This window comes from Ictalurus furcatus, chromosome 26 (assembly GCF_023375685.1).
Source record: "Ictalurus furcatus strain D&B chromosome 26, Billie_1.0, whole genome shotgun sequence".
Classification (NCBI taxonomy): Eukaryota; Metazoa; Chordata; class Actinopteri; order Siluriformes; family Ictaluridae; genus Ictalurus; species Ictalurus furcatus.
In genome coordinates this window covers 19,347,988-19,371,731 of record NC_071280.1, presented here as the reverse complement: position 1 = coordinate 19,371,731, position 23,744 = coordinate 19,347,988, and the positions used below count along the sequence as shown (strand labels likewise).

The 23,744-nt window shown below is 43.0% G+C and overlaps 1 protein-coding gene across 1 annotated transcript in view; it reads right to left on the bottom strand.

Annotated features, from left to right (window-relative positions):
- LOC128602457 (adhesion G protein-coupled receptor L1-like) overlaps positions 1-22,057 on the bottom strand; it is a 44,657-nt gene extending 22,600 nt beyond the window's left edge. Inside the window, exons 1-5 of the mRNA XM_053616268.1 lie at positions 20,207-22,057; positions 19,873-20,056; positions 6,406-6,554; positions 6,058-6,271; positions 336-445 (exon numbers count right to left, since the gene is read on the bottom strand). Of these exons, the coding sequence (XP_053472243.1) occupies positions 336-445; positions 6,058-6,271; positions 6,406-6,475 (394 nt within the window). The 5' untranslated portion in view covers positions 6,476-6,554; positions 19,873-20,056; positions 20,207-22,057. The remainder of the gene's footprint in view (positions 1-335; positions 446-6,057; positions 6,272-6,405; positions 6,555-19,872; positions 20,057-20,206) is intronic.
- Between the last annotated feature and the right edge of the window lie 1,687 nt (positions 22,058-23,744).

Sequence of the window (23,744 nt, the reverse complement as noted above, 5' to 3'; positions counted from 1 at the left end):
AAGGAGATGAGGAAACAATAGGCAAATAGTCATTGAGAAAAGAAAAGAAGAGAAGAGGAGAGTACAGAAGGGAAGAGAAGAAAAGAGAGAGAAGAGAAGAGAAAAAAGGGAAGAGAAGTTAAGAGGAGAGAAGTAAGGGGATGGATGGTATACTGGTTGAAGGAGGAAAGATTGCTGAAAATGTCTGTGTGTGTGTGAAGAGAGAGAGAGAGATAGAGAGAGAGAGAGGGAGCATGTAGCATGTGATCACATTTTGTATACATGTGTGGGTTTTTTTGTGTGACACCAAGCAATTGCAATTGTGTGTGTGTGTGGGTGTGTGTGTGTGTACTTACTGTATGGCACACACTCATACTGGATTTCCAGGTATTTATATGTTCCGGGGCAGGGGTCAGGAAACACATCCGCTCCGGCAACAACCACACACTGAGTACGGTTATTACACCTGAGAGAAGGAGAGAGAGAGAGCGAGAGAGAGAGCATTATTACACCTGAGATAGGGTGATCTATCACATAAATATATATAAATAAAATAAAATATCAGATGCCATGAGTGTACCTTCTACCATCATGTACACACCTGAATAGAGGTGGAATATGAAGCAGTGTGATAATACGAAATTAAAGATGACATTATATGTCCATGACATTAAATAAAAACACTGTGCCTTGACACTTTGGACTTTTCAGTCCTCTTTCTGTGCCCCGCTGTCCGTTCCTGAATATCGTGTCTGTCCCAACAGTCCATGATGAAAGACATTCCTTCCCTTTTCCCATTGGCTTTGCATCAGTGAAGACCCTCTCTCAACACTGTGAGAGGGAACAGCGGAGAACAACGGTGCCATCTTCAGCACCTCGGAACGAAACTCGATGCTTTTGAACCTTTCACAATACTTGGTCCAGTTCTGGTGTGCATGGAGATCCCCAACATCTCCATCACTGTTACATTCTTTGTGAATTTCTTCTGAGTTCCTCCAAAGTGTTTAATGCAGGCTTCTACATGGTTCCAGTCAGGCGGCTCGCTCAGATCCACCCACATGAAGGAGGAGAACTCCTCCATGGGTTCCAGGCATGAACTGTACAGACCCCGCACTTGAGTACTTATCAAATCCATCCTTTGTAACATTCCCTGAACGTTAAGTGACACAAAGGTGTTCCAGAAGCACGGTGTGGACTCTGTTCAAAACCTTCTTCACTTCCACAGCTGAGCTCTTCTCCTTTCTTGAATCTCACTGGAGTCATCTTCAAAAAACTTCTAGATCAAGGAGGGCGTTTTTTCCTATGACAAAAAAAAGAATGCTTTCGAGGCTGGAAACATCTGTAGCAGCCTCTCAACATCTGGGAACAGTGACAGCCATCGTGTCTTGCTGTGAGAAAGGAGAATTCTGCATCCAATATCAACAAACTCACAGTTCTCCTTCAAATTCTCTGTGTGCATGGTGTAGATGTGAAGGTATTGATGCATTTTGAAGATGATGTTCTCAACAGCAACATCTAGAGTGTCTGAACACTGAGCACCGTGAATGCTCCCATCGATAGACACACCAAAATAAAGTACTTCTGATGAACCTTTTGCTGACCCTTTATGCATTGCAGAGTTAATGTAGGCTTCTAAATCTCTTTATTCGCAACTGCCACATACAGTGTGTCAGCTTTACTTGTCGAACATGCTGCTTCCCACGGATATCGACCGGGACGAGAGCATGGGAATTTTATGTGCAATTCCGGTATAAATTTGCACTTTCGTTTGGGTGTTGTTTCGACTCGGGACAGCTTCATTCACTGCTGTTGTGGAGTAACTGTTTAACTCCGAACACAACATCGCTTCACCTTCACGCGCTCGCTGAGAGGAGGATAACGGCTGAGAGGCAGGAATTTGGACAATAGTTGCTGCGAGCTTTTTATAATCGATCAATTGGTGTGCGATGAGGCGGGGCTTACAGAGAGGGTTAAAGCAATGCACACACGCGCACACATCATGCAGTATTAGACCATAAACACATCATAATGAAACTAAAGCAGAATCCCGGACATTTTCTCAAATTTTAATTGTTTTTTTAAGATCTGAAAAAGAGGACATGTCTGTCCCGGACATGTCACCCTACCTGAGAGAGAGACAGGTGGAGAGAGAGATAAAGAGAGAGAGAGAGAGACAGGTAGAGAGAGAGAGAGAGAGAGAGAGAGGGGTTAATACAACTGACAAGAGAGACAGTTGGAGAAAGATACAGAGAGAGAGAAAGAGATTGAGGATCTTTAGGAGATTGAGATTGAGGAGGAGATAGAGATAGAAGAGAGAGAGAGAGAGGGGTTATTATACCTGAAAGAGAGACAGCTGGAGAGATACAGAGAAAGAGAGAGAGACAGTGAAGAAAGATAGGGGAGAGAGAGAGAGAGAGAGAGAGAGAGAGAGGACTTGATAAGGCAACCCACATGCTACGTGAAAGCTCCAGTTAGCGCCTTTAAGAATGCTACTGGAATAAAAATCGCATGTTTTGATGCCGCATTAATAACGCAACAAAAAAAGTGAGGACCCGTGGAAGTGTGTGTTTGAATGTAATTCGCTGATTTGCATAAGAACTTAATTACAGCTATCAGATTTCAGTCTCGCGAACCAGAGCTGCATGAAGAAGTATAAACACTCGCAGACGCAGAAACCAAGCCTCATCACTGACTTTATCACAAGCGTCTGTTTGTCCGCTCACTGCTGCTAGCGTGATGCTAATGTCTGCTAGCAGCCCTATGAGATGTGTATTCTGATGTTCTGTTAATACTGAGAACGTGCATTGCTAATTCACCACGTGGGATGTCGGGACACGCCCGTTATTATACGCTCTACGCCTCGGATACAAGTCACAGCACTGACTTCAGCCTTATAATTGGGAGAATTGTCTCTCTCTTCCTCTCCTCGCTCTCTCTACTGCTCCTCATCGCTCTTTGCTGGGTGTTTAAAGGAAGATGGCAAGCACTCAGTGTGTGTGTGTGTGTGTGTGCGTGTGTGTAATGGGAGAGAGTAAGCGAGTGGAAATTGATTTGCTCTTCTAGGAAGCAGCAGCAGCACAAACAGAGGAGAGACACCGTGGCGCCACAGAGAGCGTATGCACACACACACACACACACACACACACTAGGGCTGCAGTAATCGATTACTCGGGCAAATATAACACAGATTATTTGGCTAATCTGTTTAGGACTGTGTCAGTGAGAGCAGGTGCTTTGCTGTGCTGTTTTTTATGACATAAAAAATTATCTCATGCGTCCGTATGATGAAACCAGCGCGGACGGTTTATTGTTTGTCTCCGTGTTGAGCTAAGCATGTTTATCTTTAAAAATTGCTTTAAAAGGGAAACGTGCATCCGATATTGTTGTGTGTCAATCTGTTTCTGGTGTAGGTTTCCATTCGTCTATTCACATCCAAGTAGAGAGGAGTTCGGTCTTGTATGACATAAAACACCTGACTGGGTGCATCGCCAAGATGGCCTCCAAGTGGACGGACTTCATTAGAAGGACATTAGATAGTACTTTAATGATCAAACTGGTCAAAATACACTTCTCTTGTGCTGCAAGTGGACGCACCTCTGAGGGTCGAAAAGAAGTCGGCGATAGAGCATAGAGGAGACTCGAGTTGAAGTTAAGTGTCTGAACAAGACTTGAAAAAGGAAAACCCTGTCCAGATCCTCCTGCTGCGGAGATCCCAGGTCAGAAACTCGTTAGGATGTGTTACTAAAACAAACAGGGACTCTCCAATATATTGCTACACAATCCATCCAAATAATTATGCCCGACCAACAAGGCTGAATAATTGTGAGCTGATATAAATGATGATTTGACGTGACCGCTTGGTTTTAAACAGGAAGAACCGAGAAGCCCAGGCATCTCCTTCCAGGTGGTTGTAGCTCTTATGATAGCAGTCAGATGCCTTTCAGATCTCACATTGTGCTCGAGCAGTGCCGCTTTTGGACCTTATCATGTAATTCCCCCACCCTGAAGATGTGAACTTCTTTTGCCCGCTAATATCCACCTATCTGATTGTTTTAGCTACGACTGTGGTCCGGCCAGCTGCCACCGCCGTATCAAACCCTGTGGTCAGTCCCACGCGCCGTCTTCCCATCACTCGTAAATACGACCCTGAGATACATAAACTTCCATCTTATACATAGCTCCTGTGGCTTAATAGATATATCATCAAAATAGACCACAATGCTACCCGGGTAAAAGATACTGCTGCCAAGGCGGAGATATAATATGTATGTCTAATATTTATCAACAAATCAATACACAATTTCTCGGAAGAGGATGTCATGCCTCATCCAGGTGAGCAAGCAGAACCTACCCTGAGTAGACAAGATCTAACCATTTTTCATAGAGCCTTGTCAAGTTCACCTAATGACCTGTACCGGAGGCCTGCCGCACCGAGCCGCTTTCGGTTTGAGTTTAGCTAGTTTTTAAGCATCTCCGGGGAAACTTACACTACATGGCTAACCTGCTCTAGAGTACGTTTTATTCTGGGTAAGAAAACTCAAACCCAAACTGGACCAATCAGCTGCGAGCAAAGTGATATAAATCTGACACATCAAAACGGACCCTTTAGTGTTTGTAGCGAAGGCTTCACACGGAAGTGCAAATAATAAGAAGGACACTTCGAAGGGAAAGAACTTTTAGGAAGGGACACATGGATGAAACATGTTAACCTTAATTAAACCCGGTTGGATTTGTTCGGTTTTGTCAACTCAACACTTACTCTGCAACTCAAGAGTTTGTTCAACTCACTTCATGAAACAGGCCTTGGGATACATGACAATCAAGAAGACTTGAATCCTTGAAACACAAAAAAACACCAGAGTATAATCTGACAAACTGCAGTATTTTAGGGCTTAACACGGAACAGGTGTGCACATGAGGTAAACAAGCCAATGGATAGACAGGGAGTAAACAGGACTGAAACAAATAAAAACAAACAAAGGCTCATGGCTAATAACAAACTAAAGTGCATGATACAATTCCCCTAAACGAGAGGGGAAATGAGTTTCAAATCAGGATTTGCAATAGTGACATTTTCTAGTTTGTAAAATGACGGTTTTCGATTAAGTCTTCTGTTAGAGTGGCTGTCTTTTGAGTTAGTCCTTAGTCCTTTTGAGTTAGCTGCAAAACTGAAAGTCCAGGGGGTGGGGCTGGATTTGATCCAAGGCCTGCTATAAGCATACCCTTACCCTTAACCCATGAGGTTAACAAACACACTTATCCAGCCTGAAACACAATGAGATGTCTCCAGAACCCTGGACGTTTGAATTGATTTTGCCCAGACAGAAGGAGCCTGATCAGGTCTGAACCACCCCCTTCGACTTTTGGCTCTAGAGTGAGGGGTACTTGTGTCTTTTGGCTAATATATGCTACAAGAGCTTATACACAGCTTATACACAAAATGGCCAAAAGTGTGTGGACACCTGCCTAATGACACCCATATGAGCATATATAGACAGGACACTAATGTTGGGTGAGGAGGCCTGGCAATTCATCTCGAAGGTCTTTAGTGAGGTTGAGGTCAGGGCTCTATGGAGGACACTCAAGTTCTACCACTCCAACCTTAACACACCGTGTCTTCATGGAGCTCTTGCTTTGTACACAGGGGCATTGTCATGCTGGAACAGGTTTGGGGAAATTGTAATGCTACAGCATACAAAGACATTCTAGACATTCTTTGTGGCACCAGTTTGTGGAAGGCTCACATACGGGTGAGATGGTCATGTGTCCACATACGTTTGGCCATATAGTGTATCCCTGTGATAAACTGGAATGGACCATTAACACCAAGGCCATGGTCCATTCCAATACTTCACTATGTTCTATAAGCTTGACGCAGAAGAAGGTGAGTTTTGTCATCTGATTAAATCTTGTGATCTTAACCCCCTGTAACTGGTGGACAGAAGAACGTTGTCCAAACTGATGACGGTCAAGAACAATGGCACACTGTACTCCACTGCAAGCGTGGACTTGGATAACTCCGATACGAATGAAACGACTATATGTGTCTAATGAAATACATCTTCTATTATCACAGACCTGTGAGACATGATCTTGAAGGCATCTGGTTGGTAACACTGCACGTTCTCCATTTGAAATGGATCAGCATCGCAGATCTTGTCATCCGTGCGGCCGTAGTTGGCCGTCTCAATCATGATGACATCGCTTCCTGGGCAGCGCAGCTCAATGGGGTAACCTTCGCACGCCAACTCTCTCCTCATCAGACCAAAGGGCATCGCCGCCCTGCTCAGAGCTAACAGAGGAATAGAGAGAAGACGGGGAGGGATATTTTTAAATCAATTCCTGCATCCCTAAGAAAACGCACGTACACATTCATCTATGCATGCTTTAGTAAAGTAATTAAAGCTCGTTTCCTGCAGTACCCACCTTGTTCTGAGGGGGTGATGTTAGTCAGCGAGACAGCACACATCCACAATAACCACAGTGACACTGCCATGGTAATGGGTAGGGATGGGCAGAGCCAGGAGGAGCGGGCAGGCTTAGCAACTCGGGTTTCCCTCTCAGTTTAGGCAAAGCTGAGGAGAGAAAAAAAGGTGAATGCCAACCTATTTCTATCTGCCACTGTTCATCTTACAAGCCTTCAGTAGCACACACAACATTCTGAGATATGATCTGATGCTATAAACATGTGTCACCTTGAACTACACTATGTTAATTTGATGCCTTTTTTACTAAAAATATACTCTAGCACACCTAATCCCTGCACATCACTTCATTTCCACATCTTTAGCAGAGAAGGAAATGCAGTACTCTTCACAGAACCGTGCTAAAACAGTTAGCAAATGCTAAAACAATTACGGCAAAGTGGATTGAATTAATCAGTCTGGCCTCGACGGCCGATTGGGCATCTCGAGCTCGGTTACACTACACCAGCCAGCGTTGTTTTTCTGACATAGCCCTGATGGAGGGAGGAACATTTTAGCAAATCATATGCATAAGCATCTTGATGACGGAATTACAGCCATTTGCTTGACCATCGACGTTTGGACACCAGACATGAGTCCTGTAAACGTGTTCCATTTGACTGCACAGATTTGATACGGCAAAGGCAATTTTGTACCCTGAAGCATGTTCTGGGATACTGCATACTCTGTGGCATTTAAACACATGCCTAATTGCCTAAAGGGAATGCTAATGGAGTGAAATGCAAGGAGCATGCGCTCTACAGCATGGACTAAAAAGCACTCCAAAAACCATGACAGAGCTACCGGTGTGTCTCACAGCAACCTGCAGACAAGCATCAGTGTCCTCGCCATTTCCTCAACTGGTTCCTGGTACCACTGTCATTCATAAATCTCAAAATTGAATGCATCATTACATTTAAAGGATTTAAGGTCTTATTTAAAGGATTTAAGGCCAAATATTAGTGTTAGCCAAGAATTCCCAAATCGGTGTGTCTCTAGTTGTGGTTCATCTCAAAACAAACATATCAAGAGAGATAAAAAACCTTTGACTATTTTGAATTGCGTTCCTGCTCGCCGGCCCAGCAGCTATTTTCCTGTCGAAAAGTAAAGTCACCAAAAACCACCTGTCATTTTCTAACACTATACTTTAGCTTAAAAACATTGTTGAAACCCAATTTTCTGCTCAGTAGCTTCGACAAGTAAATGTAAACACCCAGCAAGGTGAAAAAGCATTTTAAGGGACATCCCCCGGATTTCAACACAATCGAGTAGCAGTCAAGCGTATGACTCAGCCGTGAAGGTTGGCCAGTACTTTTTTTTTCTTCAGTTGCCATTATTAATAAATGAACTATATATATATATATATATATATATATATATATATATATATATATTTTTTTTTTTTAAGAAAATGATAGTTAAGTGAATTCTGGAGTCTTCCTGAAGCCTGTAAATGGACTACTGTTACTTTGATGTTATAGAAAATTGGCCATTTTAAAATCTGAGGTCAGTGCACTCAGGTTACTTGAACTTTGTCTAGGATTCACTCAGAGCGCACACACGGACCAGAAACTTGTCTTTTTAGCCAACTGATCCATAGACATTCACGATCCACCATCTCTAGAATGGTTTGCAATGTCGGTGAACCCAGTAGAGTGACAAAAATCTCTGTCTAGTCCTAACACCTACATCACAAACGTGGCCACTCGCTGAAGAATGCAGTGAGGGAACAAGCAGCAGCAAATCTTAAAATAGGAACTTGGCCATCACAAGACTCAGATTTATTGTACTCTTTAGTCGTTGGTGTACAAGGCCATTAGTGTCAATCTTTCGTGTTTTACTGTGTGATAAAAAATACGTTGGATAAAAAGTACAACAGAAAAATGTCTCCTATGAAAACTGTAAAAGATATAATAACGTGGGATACCTGATCCAGAACAATTCCGGATACAATACCCTAGCATAGTGTGGTGATAATTTGTAGATGTTAGGCATATATGTTATAAGTTATATTTGTGTGTGTGTGTGTGTGTGTTTTCCCAAAAGTCCCAACACTGATTCATTTCTGGGGCATTAATTATGATGGGTAAAAGTTAAAAACGTGGACTAAAAAGGCAAAAGAAAAAAAAAAGTGGCTTAACATCAAATTTAAGCACATTTCAGCAATTTCTGTCCAATAATAATAATAAGGGAAAGTTCTTAGTGCATCCATATCCCCTTGGGTCTGTAATATGTTCATTACTTCATTTTTTAAAAATCTACTATTGTTTCTAATATCAGTGTAGATGACCAGCCCTGTTTAATACCCGTTTGTACTTTGGCTGATTGGCTGATTTAAGCCTCTAATTTGGAGCATGTTTAGGTACATTAACCTGATTCAGGGCAGGGACATAACAATTAAACTAAGCACCTTCAGTATGTTAAAATAATTATGATCTATGATCGTAAGACAACATTAACTCCACATATTAGTACTTGCATAAAGTAGTCCTTTTGAGGAAATGGTACAAAATACAGCGAGGGGATGGAAGTATGCAAATATGATAATCTTATATACATCCAGTATAAAACACTTTACTTTTACACACAGGAATTGATGTCTTTTGAATTAGTGTTTTTAAATATGAACAAAAACATATTTATTCATAAGCATAAACAAATATACTGTATGTTTAAAAAATAAAATTAATAGGGGGAAAAGTATTACCACAAATTACCAACGTTAGCACTACATTGTTGGCGATTACAGCTTTGTGATGTCTACGGTAAGAAGTAATTCGCTTTTGGAGCACCGTGGTTCTGCTGTCTTCAATTCCACGAGGTTATGAGGGTCTATCGGATAGACTTGCAATTTCAAATTTCAGAAGTTTGGCTAGGCCATGCAACCTTCACCTTCTTTTTTAGAAACCAGTTTGTATGTTTCGGGTCACTGTCTTATTGAAAAGTCCTTGTTCTACCCTGAACATGTTGATTGGCTGAAAGTCCTCTAATGAGTCCCGGTACATTGCTCTATTCATGATTCAATACCCCAGTACCATTTGCCAAGAAGCAGTCCCATATCACGATGCTCCCACCTCTGTATGAATGAATGAGTCTTTATTGATCACATATAGATATGCACAGTGAAATTCAGGAAGTTGGGGTCAGAGCACAGGGTCGGCCATGATACAGCGCCCCCTGGAGCAAAGAGGGTTAAGGGCCTTGCTCAAGGGCCCGACAGTGGCAGCTTGGCAGTGCTGGGGCTTGAACCCCCGACCTTCCGATCAGTAACCCAGAGCCTTAACCACCAAGCCACCAATGGCTTTCTCCAAACGACAATGACACGCTGAAATTTTGCTAAAGCTACTTCTGTTTTGTCTTTTGTTCCAAAAGAGTTCTGATTTGTCTAAATGCTTGTGTGCATATTTTAGACGAGCATCTCTTTTTAGCGGAGAAACGAAATGTTGCTTGAGGTGTAGTAAAGAAGATGCGGTTCTCTGTAAACCTGCTGTTCCTGCTGCTTTCAGGTCGTCCTGAACTCGGGTGACTGCTGACTTCTCTTTTCCCTTCCTCATCATTAGTCTGAGAATGCGTGGGCACCTGTCTGGAGATGATTTTCATGAACTGTCCACTTGTATATTATCGGACCAGTTGTACTGACATGGATGTTTAAGGTCTTTGCTAGACACTCTGAGAGAACCTGTTCTGAAATACATCATAATAGTCTTGTCAGATAATTCCTCACAACTTCTTAGAAAATAAAAATCCGCTGACGGCCCATCAATAGCAGGTGCTCATCCTGGTTTCAGTCGGTGGACGTCCTCGATCGGCTCTTGGAAGAAGAAAAACCAGTCAGGTGGTGCACACATTCAGACTGAGGTGAGCCACTGGAATTAAAAACTTTAATTAAATGAAATGAAAGTAAATGCACTCATAAATCCTATGTTTTGTTGTTGTTGTCTTCTGTGACTTTAGCAATAACAACAAGAACGAAATCAGTATTGAAACATCAATATTTAGTCTGGCTTTGGTTGCTCTCAGAGACAATCACTGTTTTTCTTCACACTGTATTGATCGACTATTAGCGATCGTTATCAGAAAAAAAAAAATCGCCTGAAGATCTTCATTACCAGATTCCCATCTTGCACACCTCTGATGCTCAGATTGAACCGTTTCCCATTGCTGTGGTTAGGTCTGTTACTCCAGTACTGTCAGGATCAGTCTCATGGACTGTGTCCATTCCACTGGCACTCTGAGGAACATCAGCAGGTTGTGATTTTTTTCTCTCTCCTGGAATTCCCACCTGCAACACCATCATGCGTTTTTTTGTTTTTTTTTTTGGAGGTGAGAAAATCTCCACACAGATCTTTCTTCACACTGTGTCCTTGACTCCATCCCACTGTGTTTGTTTTTCATGGCCTAAATCTTCACATTCTGAACAAATGCATGCTTGCCATGGTTGCATAATGATGTAGGAGGTTTTATGGTGGTGCATTCGTAATGAAATCAGAACCAAGAGAAACCACTTTAATGTCACCAGCACATTCCCAGAAACAATTTTGGGAAACACTTGAGGTACAAAACAAGGGGCATTCAGATTCATTATCCTCCAAGATGATTCAAACAATGGCGTGCCCGTTGGATTAGTGGTTCGCGCGTTCGCCTCACAGCACCAGGGTCGGGGGTTCGATTCCCGCTGCTGCCCTGTGTGTGTGTGTGTGTGTGTGTGTGTGTGTGTGTGTGTGTGTGGGTGGGTGGGTGGGTGGGTGGAGTTTGCATGTTTTCCCTGTGCTGTGGGGGTTTCCTCAGGGTTCTCCGGTTTCCTCCCCAGTCCAAACACATGCATGGTAGGCTGTCTGGCATGACCAACGTGTATGTGAGTGTGTCCTGTGATGGATTGGTGCCCCGTCCAGGGTGTACCCTGCCTTCTACCCCATGCTCCCTGGGATACGCTCCAGGTTCCCCTCGACCCAGTAGGATAAGTGGTACAGAAAATGGACAGATGGATGATTCAAACAATTGAGTTGGCAACTCCGTAGTTATTATTATTTTTTTAATATATCACTAACACTTTTTTTTATTTCCATACAGCCCTCTTTAGACCCTCTACAAACAATTTATAGACGATCACGAAGCAGCGGATCAAATGATGTCAGAAATATACCTTACATACAGTACTGTATATCATCATATCAGTATTAGTATGAGTATTCTGTGATTGTTTAATGCCTCTTGCTTTTAACAGCAAAGGAAAATGATATCTGCTCCGTCAATGCAAATGTTCTATTCGTGATTTTCTGAGGGTTTAAGGGCAAGTGATTGTTTTTAAAGGCATTGGTCTAGACATGAAATCTGGCAACCTTGGAGGCGTGAACAAAACACATGGAAGATTTTATTAATCTGAATAGAGAGCCCAGAAAATCCATTAAAGCGGACGCGTAACTGTATACTAAGAACTTTCCCTGTATAATTATATTGACGTAACTTTTGGAGTTAAGTCTCAGACTCTGAATATGGACCATAATGCAAGAGACAGGATGTACAATCCCACTATGTTAGTGAATAGATGTTTAAGATGGTGGATCTTTATGACTATGAAACGTCTATTACGACTATTTTGCCTCCGTGTGATTTTCCATGGCTAAGAACGAGACATAATTGTCTATACTCGCCCCAGCTGATCTCCAGTCTAACGCTGGTAATGTAATAATGTACAGACGTTCCACCTACAACAAAGATCTTACTGCAAGGACTACACAAGAATGTAGACTATCTTTCAGAGAGGATAAATCTGAAAATGCACAATGATTTTATTATGAGGACACTGCTCTTTCATGCCAAGCACCAAACAGAGTGTGAAAGAGAGAGACAGAGAGAGAGAGAGAGAGAACATTTGGTGGGTGTGCTACAGTGTGTGATTTTGTGTGTGTGTGTGTGTGTGTGTGTGTGTGTGTGTGTGTGTGAATGCTTGGAATGTGGCTTGGGAAAAAAAATGATTTACAGGCATCGGTAAACCAAGATGCCGCTAGCCTTCAACAATGTCTCTTACACACACACACACACACACACACACACACACACATCGATCTGCCAGTGCCTAGACTCTCTCTCTATGCATAGTAACCATAGCAACACTGCAATGAGGGCTGCAGCAGTGCATTCAAATCTCTCCTTGTGTTTCATCCTGTATCTGTCTCAGTTCTTTTTAAATATCACACACACACACACACACACACACACACAAAATATTACACACACACACAAATCAAATGAAGGGTGGGGATGGTTGTCAAAATACAATGGTATGGAAATTAGAAACCAGATTTTGTCTCATGTTCAATTGGTTACATTTCAACACACACACACACACACACACACACACACACACACACATGTGCGCACACAAGCACACACACAGTGCATACCTTGCATTCAAAACAGTTCCACAGGTGCATAATTCATTCTCTCATTCCCTCATTCTCTCTCTCGCTCCCTCTGTCTGTCTCATCTTGCAGTCATACTGCTGCTCTGTTCTTCTCCCTCATGGCTCCTCACTCTTTCCATTCTCACTCTCTCTTAAAAACACACACACGCACACACACACACACACACACACACACACACAGAGCTGCAGCACCTGTGGGTTCCCCAAAGGTAAAAAGTCTCACGCAAATAACACCTTCCATTTTAGTGTATGCAAACACAGGAGACTACCATTACCTCAGGCACACACACACACACACACACACACACACACAGTGTAGAGTCTCTTGTGGGCGTGTCTCATCTGCTACTAGAGTCTCTTGTGGGCGTGTCTTATATGCTACTAGAGTCTCTTGTGGGCATGTCTCATCTGCTACTAGAGTCATTTGTGGGCGTGTCCCAAACTCTGCTGTAGCCTCTTTTGGGCGTGTCCCAACCTCTACTGTAGTCTCTTTTGGGTGTGTCCCAACCTCTACTGTAGCCTCTTTTGGGTGTGTCCCAACCTCTACTGTAGCCTCTTTTGGGCGTGTCCCAACCTCTACTGTAGCCTCTTTTGGGTGTGTCCCAACAACTACTGTAGCCTCTTGTGGGTGTGTCCCAACCACTACTGTAGCCTCTTGTGGGTCTGGCCCAACCGTTACTGTAGCCCCTTATGAGTATGTCCCAACTGCTGCTGTTGCATATTTTGTCTCAACTGCTAGTGTAGTCACTTGTGGGTGTGTCCCAGCAGCTCTTATGGCCTCTTGTGGTCATGTCCTAACTGCTACCCTAGTTACTTGTAGGCATTACCCAACTGCTACTAAGGTCACTTATGGACCTGTTCCAACTGCTACTGCAATCACTTTTAGGCATAACTCAGCTGCAACTTGTGGTCACTTGTGGGCTTCTCCCAACTGCTGCTATAGCCCCTGTACAGTCTTGTGGGTGTGTGCAAACTCTACCATATCATATATAACTGTTATATGCAAGGGCAAATATCTTTCTGTGAAAAGCCTATTTAGAAATAGTGAAGACTACTCATTGGACGGTGTGTTCATCCATCACCTCCTTGTCCAATGCTGGCAGCCCAGGGGAAGAGCTTTCACTTTCAGAAGACACCCCCCGAAGAGTCACAGGAAGTGAACAATGATATGACGAAATACATCAAACTACAGTCAAATCATCGCTGTAGGTGAACAGTAAGGCCCAAACACTGCACAGCAGCCACCATGCTGCCTTTAAATCAACCAAGAGGCATACTTTAGACCAAAAGAGAAAAAAAACTTGCCTCAGTGTTAAGAATTTAGTATTAAAGAGCTTCGGGGGAGTGACTGACTTGGCATACCTGAGATGGCGTGCATGGCTTGGGAAGGGTTTTGGGCTACTTAAGGAGTACCGAAGTGTTTGGTAGTACAGGTACAGGGGCTTGAGAATGGCCACAAACTTGCATACAATCACCACAGATTCATTCACAGCATGTGGAACATTTGAATGTCGGGATATGGCCCTCACAAGCCCCAGCAAGATTAGTCCCCGGCCAAAGTTGTTGCTCCCTTCTAGGTGATTGTTAAATAGAACCAATGGTTGTGGCTGCCTCCATCCAGGCTCACAAATGACATAAGCAGGATCTCAGTGTTAGATCTAAAAAGTACCCAAGATCTAAAAAGATTAGTTATTAAAGTTAATACACCACTGAAAAATGATAGATATTTAGAGTGCGCATCCAAAATGTCAAACTCGAGGACTATAAAAGAGATCTGAAGATTTGAGATTTGGAATTACCAGGTCTTCTGCTGAAGAAGATACTAAAGAAAATGGCAATTTCGTCAGTATTGAGTACAAAATGGAGACCAAAGGAGCTTATCTGAGGTAACATCCCAATACCATTAGCTAGTGAGCACCGCCCCACCCTTCCCCCAACCCAACCCAACCCAACCATTCCCCCCTTCTCACCCCCATTCCAGATCGCCTACAAATATATATAACTAAACATTGTAGTCTTTCAAATTTTGCTTCCACCTCCAAGATACGTAACCTGGAGGGCATGTCATCAGTATTCGAACTTGCTATAGAGCCCGTTGTGTCATCAAAGTAAGACGTGAGTATGCATGTTTACAACAGACATATTGATGGTTTCGTTTTTGATCATCATGCCTTTAAGTACTCTAAAACTAAGAAGTGGCTACTGGCAAGGTCAGAATGGGTCCTGTTGTATTAAGCACCTCAAATCTAAAGAGCTGGAACTGTTTGCCCGGTATTGGTTCTGGCAATATACCAAAAATTGCTTTTGCTGTAAAACTTTGATCGATACAAGGAAAAGCATAACGATGGTACCCAAGAAATGACTTCTCACCCTACACACCAGGCTGATGCACGGACCTCTATCTTTAGAAAGTCTTTCAGGTCTTTATGGTGTTTTGTATTTATTTATTTTCAGATGCTCTGGATGAGAGTCCATTTGTGTTTGGATGAATCGTGGCACTCGTATGAGCCAAACCATTTTGTCCAAATATGCAGATGAGTCTTTAACCATGAGAGCAATCGGTACAGCCAATGGCACATCACATTGACAATATTGACCGACGGAAGTGAAATATTACATTTTATCAAGAAGCTGTAGCCAAAACTTGTTGAAAACACCATGATGATGATGATCAAGTCCCCAATCCTGGCAATAACCGAATCCTTCCAGTTCAAGTTGGATTTTGCTTTGTGTAATTATTACACCCTTGTGTGGAGGCAAAATTCATTCAATCTCTGTTAGTTTGCAATGTTTTAAATTAGCTAGAATTTGTCTTACTGTCTAGCCGATGATCTTTGCTACTGGAATCAATGCTATGCTACGTTAGCATTAGCAAAGAAAACATGCTAACGTAATTAAATATAGCCAAATAACTTTCCTCAACATGCTTTTTTTTAATTACATGGAAAATGACCCAATATTACATATCTGCGAGAGGCAAAAGTTTGTGAACCCTTTCGCATTTTCTATATTTCTGCATAAATATGACCAGTATTACATGTCTGTGAGTGGGTAAAAGTATGTGCACCTTTGTTTTCAGTATCTGGTGTGAGCTCCTTGTGCAGTAATAACTGCAGATAAACGTTTGGGGTAACTGTTGATCAGTCCTGCACATCGTCTTGGAGGAATTTTATCCCGTTCCTCAGTACAGAACAGCTTCAACTCGGATGTTGGTGGGTTTCCTCACATGAACTGCTCGCTTCAGGTTCTTCCACAACATTTCTATTGGATTAAGGTCAGGACTTTGACTCGGCCATTCCAAAATATGAACGTTATTCTTTGGTAGAATGACTCATGTGTTTAGGATCGTTGTCTTGCTGCATGACCCACTTTCTCTTCAGATTCAGATCACAGACAGATGTTCTGACACTTTCCTTTAGAACTCACTGGTATAATTCAGAAATAATTGTTCTATCAATGATAAGTTGTCCTGGACCAGATGCAGCAAAACAGGTCCAAACCATGACACTACCACCACCATGTTTCACAGATGTGATAAGGTTCTTATGCTGGAATGCAGTGTTTTCCTTTCTCCAAACATAACACTTCTCATTTAAACCAAAACATTCTATTTTTGTCTAATCTATCCACAAAACATTTTTCCATTAGACTTCTGACTCGTCCCCGTGATCTTTAGCAAACTGCAGAAGAGCAGCAGTGTTCTTTTTGGAGATCAGTGACTTTCTCCTTGCAGCCGTGCCATGCACACCATTGTTGTTCAGTGTTCTCCTGATGGTGGACTCATGAACATTAACATTAGACAATGTGAGAGAGGCCTTCCATTGATTAGAAGTCACCCTGGGTTCCTCTGTGACCTCGTGGACTATTACAAGTCTTGCTCTTGGAGTGATCTTTGTTGGTCTCCACTCCTGGGGAGGAGAACAATGGAGTTGAATTTCCTCCATTTGTACACAATCTGTCTGACTGTGGATTGGTGGAGTCCAAACTCTTTACAGATGGTTTTCTGACCTTTTCTAGCAACTCTTTTTCTGAGGTCCTCATGTGTTGTGAAGATCAGACTCTGATAGATCCCTGTTCTTTAAATAAAACAAGACGCTCACTCACTCACACCTGATCATCATCCCACTGACTGAAAACACCTGACTCTAATTTCATCTTCACATTAACTGCTAATCCTAGAGGTGCACATACTTTCCCCACTCACAGATATGTAATATTGGATCATTTTCCTCAATAAATAAATGACCAAGTTTGTCTCATTGGTTTAATCAGGTTCTCTTTATCTACTTTTAGGACTTGTGTGAAAATCTGATGATTTATGATTTATATATATGTATGCAGATATATAGGGAATTCTAAAGGGTTCACAAACTTTCCAGCACCACTGTATGAACCTACATGGTCCTACAGCCCATCTATTAATGCTGATTAATACTATAAATTGATGTAAAATGATTGTAAGTACATGTTAAGGTGCAAAATGTCCAGAGACATCAAGAGAAAGTAAACAAGTACACAAACAAACCTAAATAAACACACAAACAACCTCAGACTTTACAATCAGACGTTGTGACCCGTGGGGTACTGGATAGAAAGAACTAAACTGCTGGAATGCAAACCAGACGATGGGCAATCAACTCTCTCTCTCTCTCTCTCTCTCACTCACACTCACACACGCGCACACACACACACACACACACACACACACACACACACACACACACACACAATAACTATGCATGGCAGTGGTGGGAGAGTAATTGCTATGATTAAACCCCCTGTTGATTTCATTCCTCCCTCCTCGATTCACGCTCTGTGGTACAGGCACAAACAAACACACCATACTCATCAATGCCACACACACACACATGCACACACACACACACACACACACACACACACACACACACACATACACACACCCACCTTTCGGTTATTTAACTTTCAGAATAGCAGTTGCATTATAATGCTCCTCACTATGAGATTAACACTAAGTATAGAACAACACACACACACACACACTCAACTGTGTGCCAGATAAAAGTAAGCTCATGTACATAATAAAGTAAACTACTGAATAGTATGTATGTGTCTCTGTCTGTCAACATGGCTGCCTGAACCCTCACTGTGTGTGTGTGTGTGTGTGTGTGTGTGTGTGTGTATGTGTGTGTGTGAGTGAAAGAAATAGAGAGAGGGAGAGAGAGAGAGTGAGAGAGGGAGAAAAAGAGAGAAAGGGAGAGAGAGAGAGAGAGAGAGAGAGAGGGGAGAGAGGGGAGAGAGAGAGATAGAGAGAGATAGAGAGAGAGAGAGAGATAGATAGACACTACCCTGATGACCACCTGTCAATCATTAGATAATTACACACACTGACAGCAGCGATAAACCTGCAGTTAAATTATGTGAATGGAGCAGTGCTTCTCTCTCTCTCTTTCTCTCTCTCTCTCTCTCACCGTCCACTCACACCATTAGTCTTAATTATCACAATCATTTCTTTCTCTTCGTCTATTACTCCATCTCTCTCACCTTGTCTCCGTCCGCCTCCCTCTCTGCCTTTTGTCTTTATCATTCCTTTCATCTCTTATTGTCTCTCTCTATCGCTCCTCCATCTCTCCCTCCATTTCTCACTTCATCTCTTCTTATCTTTGTCTTTATCATTCCTTCTCACTGTCCCTCCCTCCGTTTCTCTCTTTCTCTCTCTCTCTCCCCATTTTCTCTTCCCACCTCTCCCTTTGTCTCTCTCTGTCAATCTGTCTTCCTGTGTCTCTCCCCCCATCTCTCTGTCCATCTTTCTCTCTCTCTGTCTGACTCGGTATCTTTCCTCTGTCTATTTCATCGTCAATCTCTGTCTCCCCCTGTCTCTCTCCATCTCCCCCTCCTTTTCTCGGTGTCTCCATCTCTCTCTCTCCCTCCTTCTCTCAGTGTCTCCATCTCTCTCTCCATCCTTCTCTCAGTGTCTCCGTCTCTCTCTCCCTCCTTCTCTGTCTCCATCTCTCTCTATCCTTCTCTCAGTGTCTCCATCTTTCTGAGTCTCCGTCTCTCTCTCCCTCCTTCTGTCTCCATCTCTCTCTATCCTTCTCTCAGTGTCTCCATCTTTCTGAGTCTCCATCTCTCCCTCCTTCTCTCAGTGTCTCCATCTCTCTCTCCATCCTTCTCTCAGTGTCTCCATCTCTCTCTCCATCCTTCTCTCAGTGTCTCCGTCTCTCTCTCCCTCCTTCTGTCTCCATCTCTCTCTCCCTCCTTCTCTCAGTGTCTCCGTCTCTCTCTCTCTCTCCGTCTGACTCGGTATCTTTCCTCTGTTTCTTTCATCGTCAATCTCTGTCTCCCCCTGTCTCTCTCCATCTCTCCCTCCTTCTCTCTGTGTCTCCGTCTCTCTCTCCTTCTCTCAATGTCTCCATCTCTCTCTCTCCCCTTCTCCCAGTGTCTCCATCTCTCTCTCCCTCCTTCTCTCAGTGTCTCCGTCTCTCTCTCCCTCCTTCTCTCAGTGTCTCCGTCTCTCTCTCCCTCCTCCTCTCAGTGTCTCCATCTCTCTCTACCGCCTTCTCTTAGTGTCTCCATCTCTCTCTACCGCCTTCTCTCAGTGTCTCCGTCTCTCTCCCTCCTTCTCTGTGTCTCCGTCTCTCTCTCCCTCCTTCTATCTGTGTCTCCGTCTCTCTCTCCCACCTCCTCTCAGTGTCTCCGTCTCTCTCTCCCTCCTCCTCTCAGTGTCTCCATCTCTCTCTACCGCCTTCTCTGTGTCTCCATCTCTCTCTCCCTCCTTCTCTCAGTGTCTCCATCTCTCTCCCTCCTCCTCTCAGTGTCTCCATCTCTCTCTCCCTCCTTCTATCTGTGTCTCCGTCTCTCTCTTCCTCCTCACTATAAATCCATCTCTGTGCCTCATTTTCTCTCTCTCAGTGTCCCCACCTTTCTATCTCCATCTCTCTCCATCGTACTTCTGTCAGTACAGTGTGTGTGTGTGTGTGTGTGTGTGTGTGTGTGTGTGTGTGAGGCAGTGCTGCCTCCCTCTACCTTTCTCCTGTATCCTCTCTCTCTCTTGGCCTTAGCATCCGACCTCCATTATCCTCCTCCTCCTCTTCCTCCTCTTCTCTTTATTCCTTCTTATCTCCTCTTTGGGCTCGAGCGCATAAACATTAAAGTTTAATAAGCCGCCATCTTCCTGGCGCGCGCGCTGCCCACGGCGTAAAATCCCCACCTTATGGCATCAAGGGAAATGTGGCGGGGAGGGGGGCAAATATTTTATATCCCAAACATTCAAATACATATACATATGTATAAACATATAAATATGCGTGTATTTATATAGATATATATAAATATATAGAGGGAGAAAAATTGTCTTTACCACGCCGCAAAAAATGGGGGTAAAAGCGCTCTTTAGTCGGCCATTTTAAAAACGCCAAAACCATCAAGACGCGCGCGCACGTATCGGGAGCGTTATGTCCACCAGACGCGTCGCCACCGAGTGTGTCAAAGGACTGAAAAGCAAACACCTTTTTCTTTTTTAATTAAACCCCTAAGGGAAGTAACGATGCGCCAAAAAAGAGGGTGAAAGCCCCCCAATCTGGCAACACCACGACGGTGCGTGTCAGAGGGAGAGGAGAAGGTGAGAAGAAGAAAAAACGATGATTTTACGGGGAGAAAAGAGTCAGATTTGTGCAGTGAGAGGTGAAGGTGATGCTGAGATTGATGCTGACGGTGAGGGTGATGATGCTCTCAGGAGGAAACACATGTCGCATTAACACGCGGAAAAAAACAATCCCACCCTGCATCCGGAATCTCCAACACCAGCATCAACAATCTGAGGATTCCTCCAGGAATAACATACACACACACACACACACACACACGCGCGCGCGCGCGCGCTTTTTTTTTTTTCTTTTTACACTGATACACACTCCTGCATGCAGTGCAAGCTTGACATATTAAGGTTAAAACCCCACGCGCTCATAAATGATCTGATCTCTTAAGCGCTCGTGCGAGCGCATCATCCATCCAAATACCACTGCTGAGCTGTACCGGGGAGCGCGAGCAGATTTACTGAGGGAGATGTGGAGTCTCTGCATGCATGATCCGCCCAGGTCACTCACTCACTCACTCAGTCAGTCAGAGTACACACACACACACGCGCGCGCGCGCGCGCATCTCTGATCCTCCGTCCAAAATAAATCCCCCCGTTTTCATCATCATCATCATCATCATCTTCATCTTCATCATCGTCAGGTCCAGATCGGCGTGCAAAATAAAACACACAGGCCTTGCGTGTCAGGACCAGGTCCAAATTCACGTTTTAGTCCATGAAATCGACTCCGTGGTTTCGGCATCGAGGCTCGTGCGCTGCTCTCCTCTGTGCGTCTGGGATGCAGGGGTTGCCAGATTGGAGAGACAGGCGTTTTTTTCCTACAGGGTTGCCAGGTGTCAGTGTTGGGATTCCGTTTCTGAGGTGTGTCTTTTCGCCCCGCCGTAGCCTGATACCACACACACACACACACACACACACACACACACACTCTATCATTTCAGTGTCACGTCACTCACTGGTGCACTCGGAATAAACCAGCACACAAAATGATACCTTTAAAACAACAACAACTGAAACCATCATTGAATTTGTAATGGTCTCTGTGGGTCCCTACTGGGAATTTCTTGCCTTCTATTGGTGGCATGTGATGTCTGTTGGATAGCATTAAGGACGAACTGTAGTAATGGTTTATTGGTTAGCTGATGGTTTGTAATGGTATTTTGTAGTGGAAACCATTAGAATTCTTTCATGGTTTCGATTATGTTTCCCCCCCCAGGAGTTTTAAATCGACGCGACAATCATAATTCAATTATAATTATTATTTAAAAAACGACAGACAACTGGTGTGATTTGTTATTAACTTTGATACGTTTCAAGCTCTCCTTCTCTACATCATCATCATCATCATCATCATCATTCCTGAATGAATCGCTCACATATTGATCAGAGGCTACTAAATAATACCATATCATATTATATCGTAGCAGATTCAGTGAATATCGACTGTAGACGTAGAATAAAGAACTAGACCTGATAAAGTTGCATAAAGGTGTATGAATGGGTGTTTTTGTCCACTGACCTGCCCGATATTTGCATTTCATTTATTGTGAATGATAGCATCAGGTCGAGCCTAAACGTATACGCAAGTCTACAGAACAGTTACAGGGAAGCTGTAATGAGCTGTAAAGGAGACGTTAAGGATGCTGGCCTGATGGGGCCCATCACCATGGAAGCGCAACACAGGAACATAACCAGCACCATTAACAATGGGGTGGGGGTGCCAATACTTTTTTGCAAAGCAACAGAAGGGATATAATTATATAGAATTCAGTCTAAGTGCCAAAATCACTGTATACCCCAACCAAAAATTCAACATCCTTAAAAGCAGAAGAATAAAAAATTATTATTATTATTATTATTATTATTATTATTATTATTATTATTATTATATTTTGTATAATATTATTAATAAGCACTGCTTAACTAAAGTCATATTTTGCAAGCTAAGGTATATGAATGGGATTTAAATGATTCCAGTCAGAGCAAAAATCCCAAATCTGGCAACACCACCATCATGAAGGTCTTCCTCCTCCTCCTCTTCCTCCTCCTTATCCTCTTCCACTCTCCCTCTCTGAATGAATCCAGTACCTGCCAACCTGCTTCCCAGAATGCACCGTGTTTCTTCTTTTCCTTTTACATTCTACCCGTCCAGCCATTTTTATTTTTTCCCATGGACCGCACAGAGTGTATTGTTACAGGTTTGCATGGGGTGACCTGTTATTAAAATCCATCTCTGCTTGTCTTGGCATGGAAATCTCTTCTTTCAATGTCGGCTGCCAGCTCCGTGGAATTTTGCATGATAAAAAATACATTTACATACAGACGAGCCTGGTGGAAGAGCGCACAGTGTGCCATCAGTACCAATGTAAGAGGTGCAACAGTCTTGTCAGGGTTTTTTTTTTTAAAAAGAGAAAAAATAACTGTGCCATAACTGCCACACCTCTCATTAGTGGTGCAGTTACAGACTAACAGCTCATGTTCTTTCACCCGTCGCTCTCTGCTGAGGGCAAATAATAATCATGACTCCACATGTGTGGCTGGAGTTACTCTTACCCTTACTGCAGCACTGACACTGGAGACTCCTTCCATAAAGGTTAAATAAACTTCTCCTTACAGAAAATTTCACCTAACAGCACGGATTTTTCAGTACGGGTTTGAGGAGCGTTTGCTGTACGAGTCCCTGAGAACGAGCCGTTACTATAGAAACGATAACGTCTTAATGAGCGCATTAATATAAACCTGTGATTTGCAGCTACGCTACTGTCCGAGCCGCTGCTGAATGGTAGATATATATATATATATATATATATATATATATATATATATATATATATATAAAATCACATACAACCCCAATTCCAAAAAAGTTGGGACACTGTGCAAAATATAAATAAAACAGAACGCAATGATTTGCAAATCTCATAAACCTGTATGTTATTCACAATAGAACATAGAAACATATCAGATGTTTAAACAGGAAATCTACCGTTTTAAGGGAAGAAATGAGGTCATTTTGAATTCGATGGCCGCAACACGTCTCAAAAAAGTTGGGATGGGCAAGAAAAGGCTGGAAAAGTAAGTGTTAGTAAAAAGAAGCAGCTGGAGGTTAATTGGGAACAGGTCATAAAAAGAGGCGGAGTCTTTCAGAAGTAAAGATGGGATGGACTCTGGATGGAAGCAATACAGTATGTCGCTCTAAAACCTGCATATTCCTTTTAGCATTGTTGCTGCCTTTCCAGATCTGCAAGCTGCCCGTTCCATAGGCACTAATGCCCCCCCCCATACCATTAACAACATACTT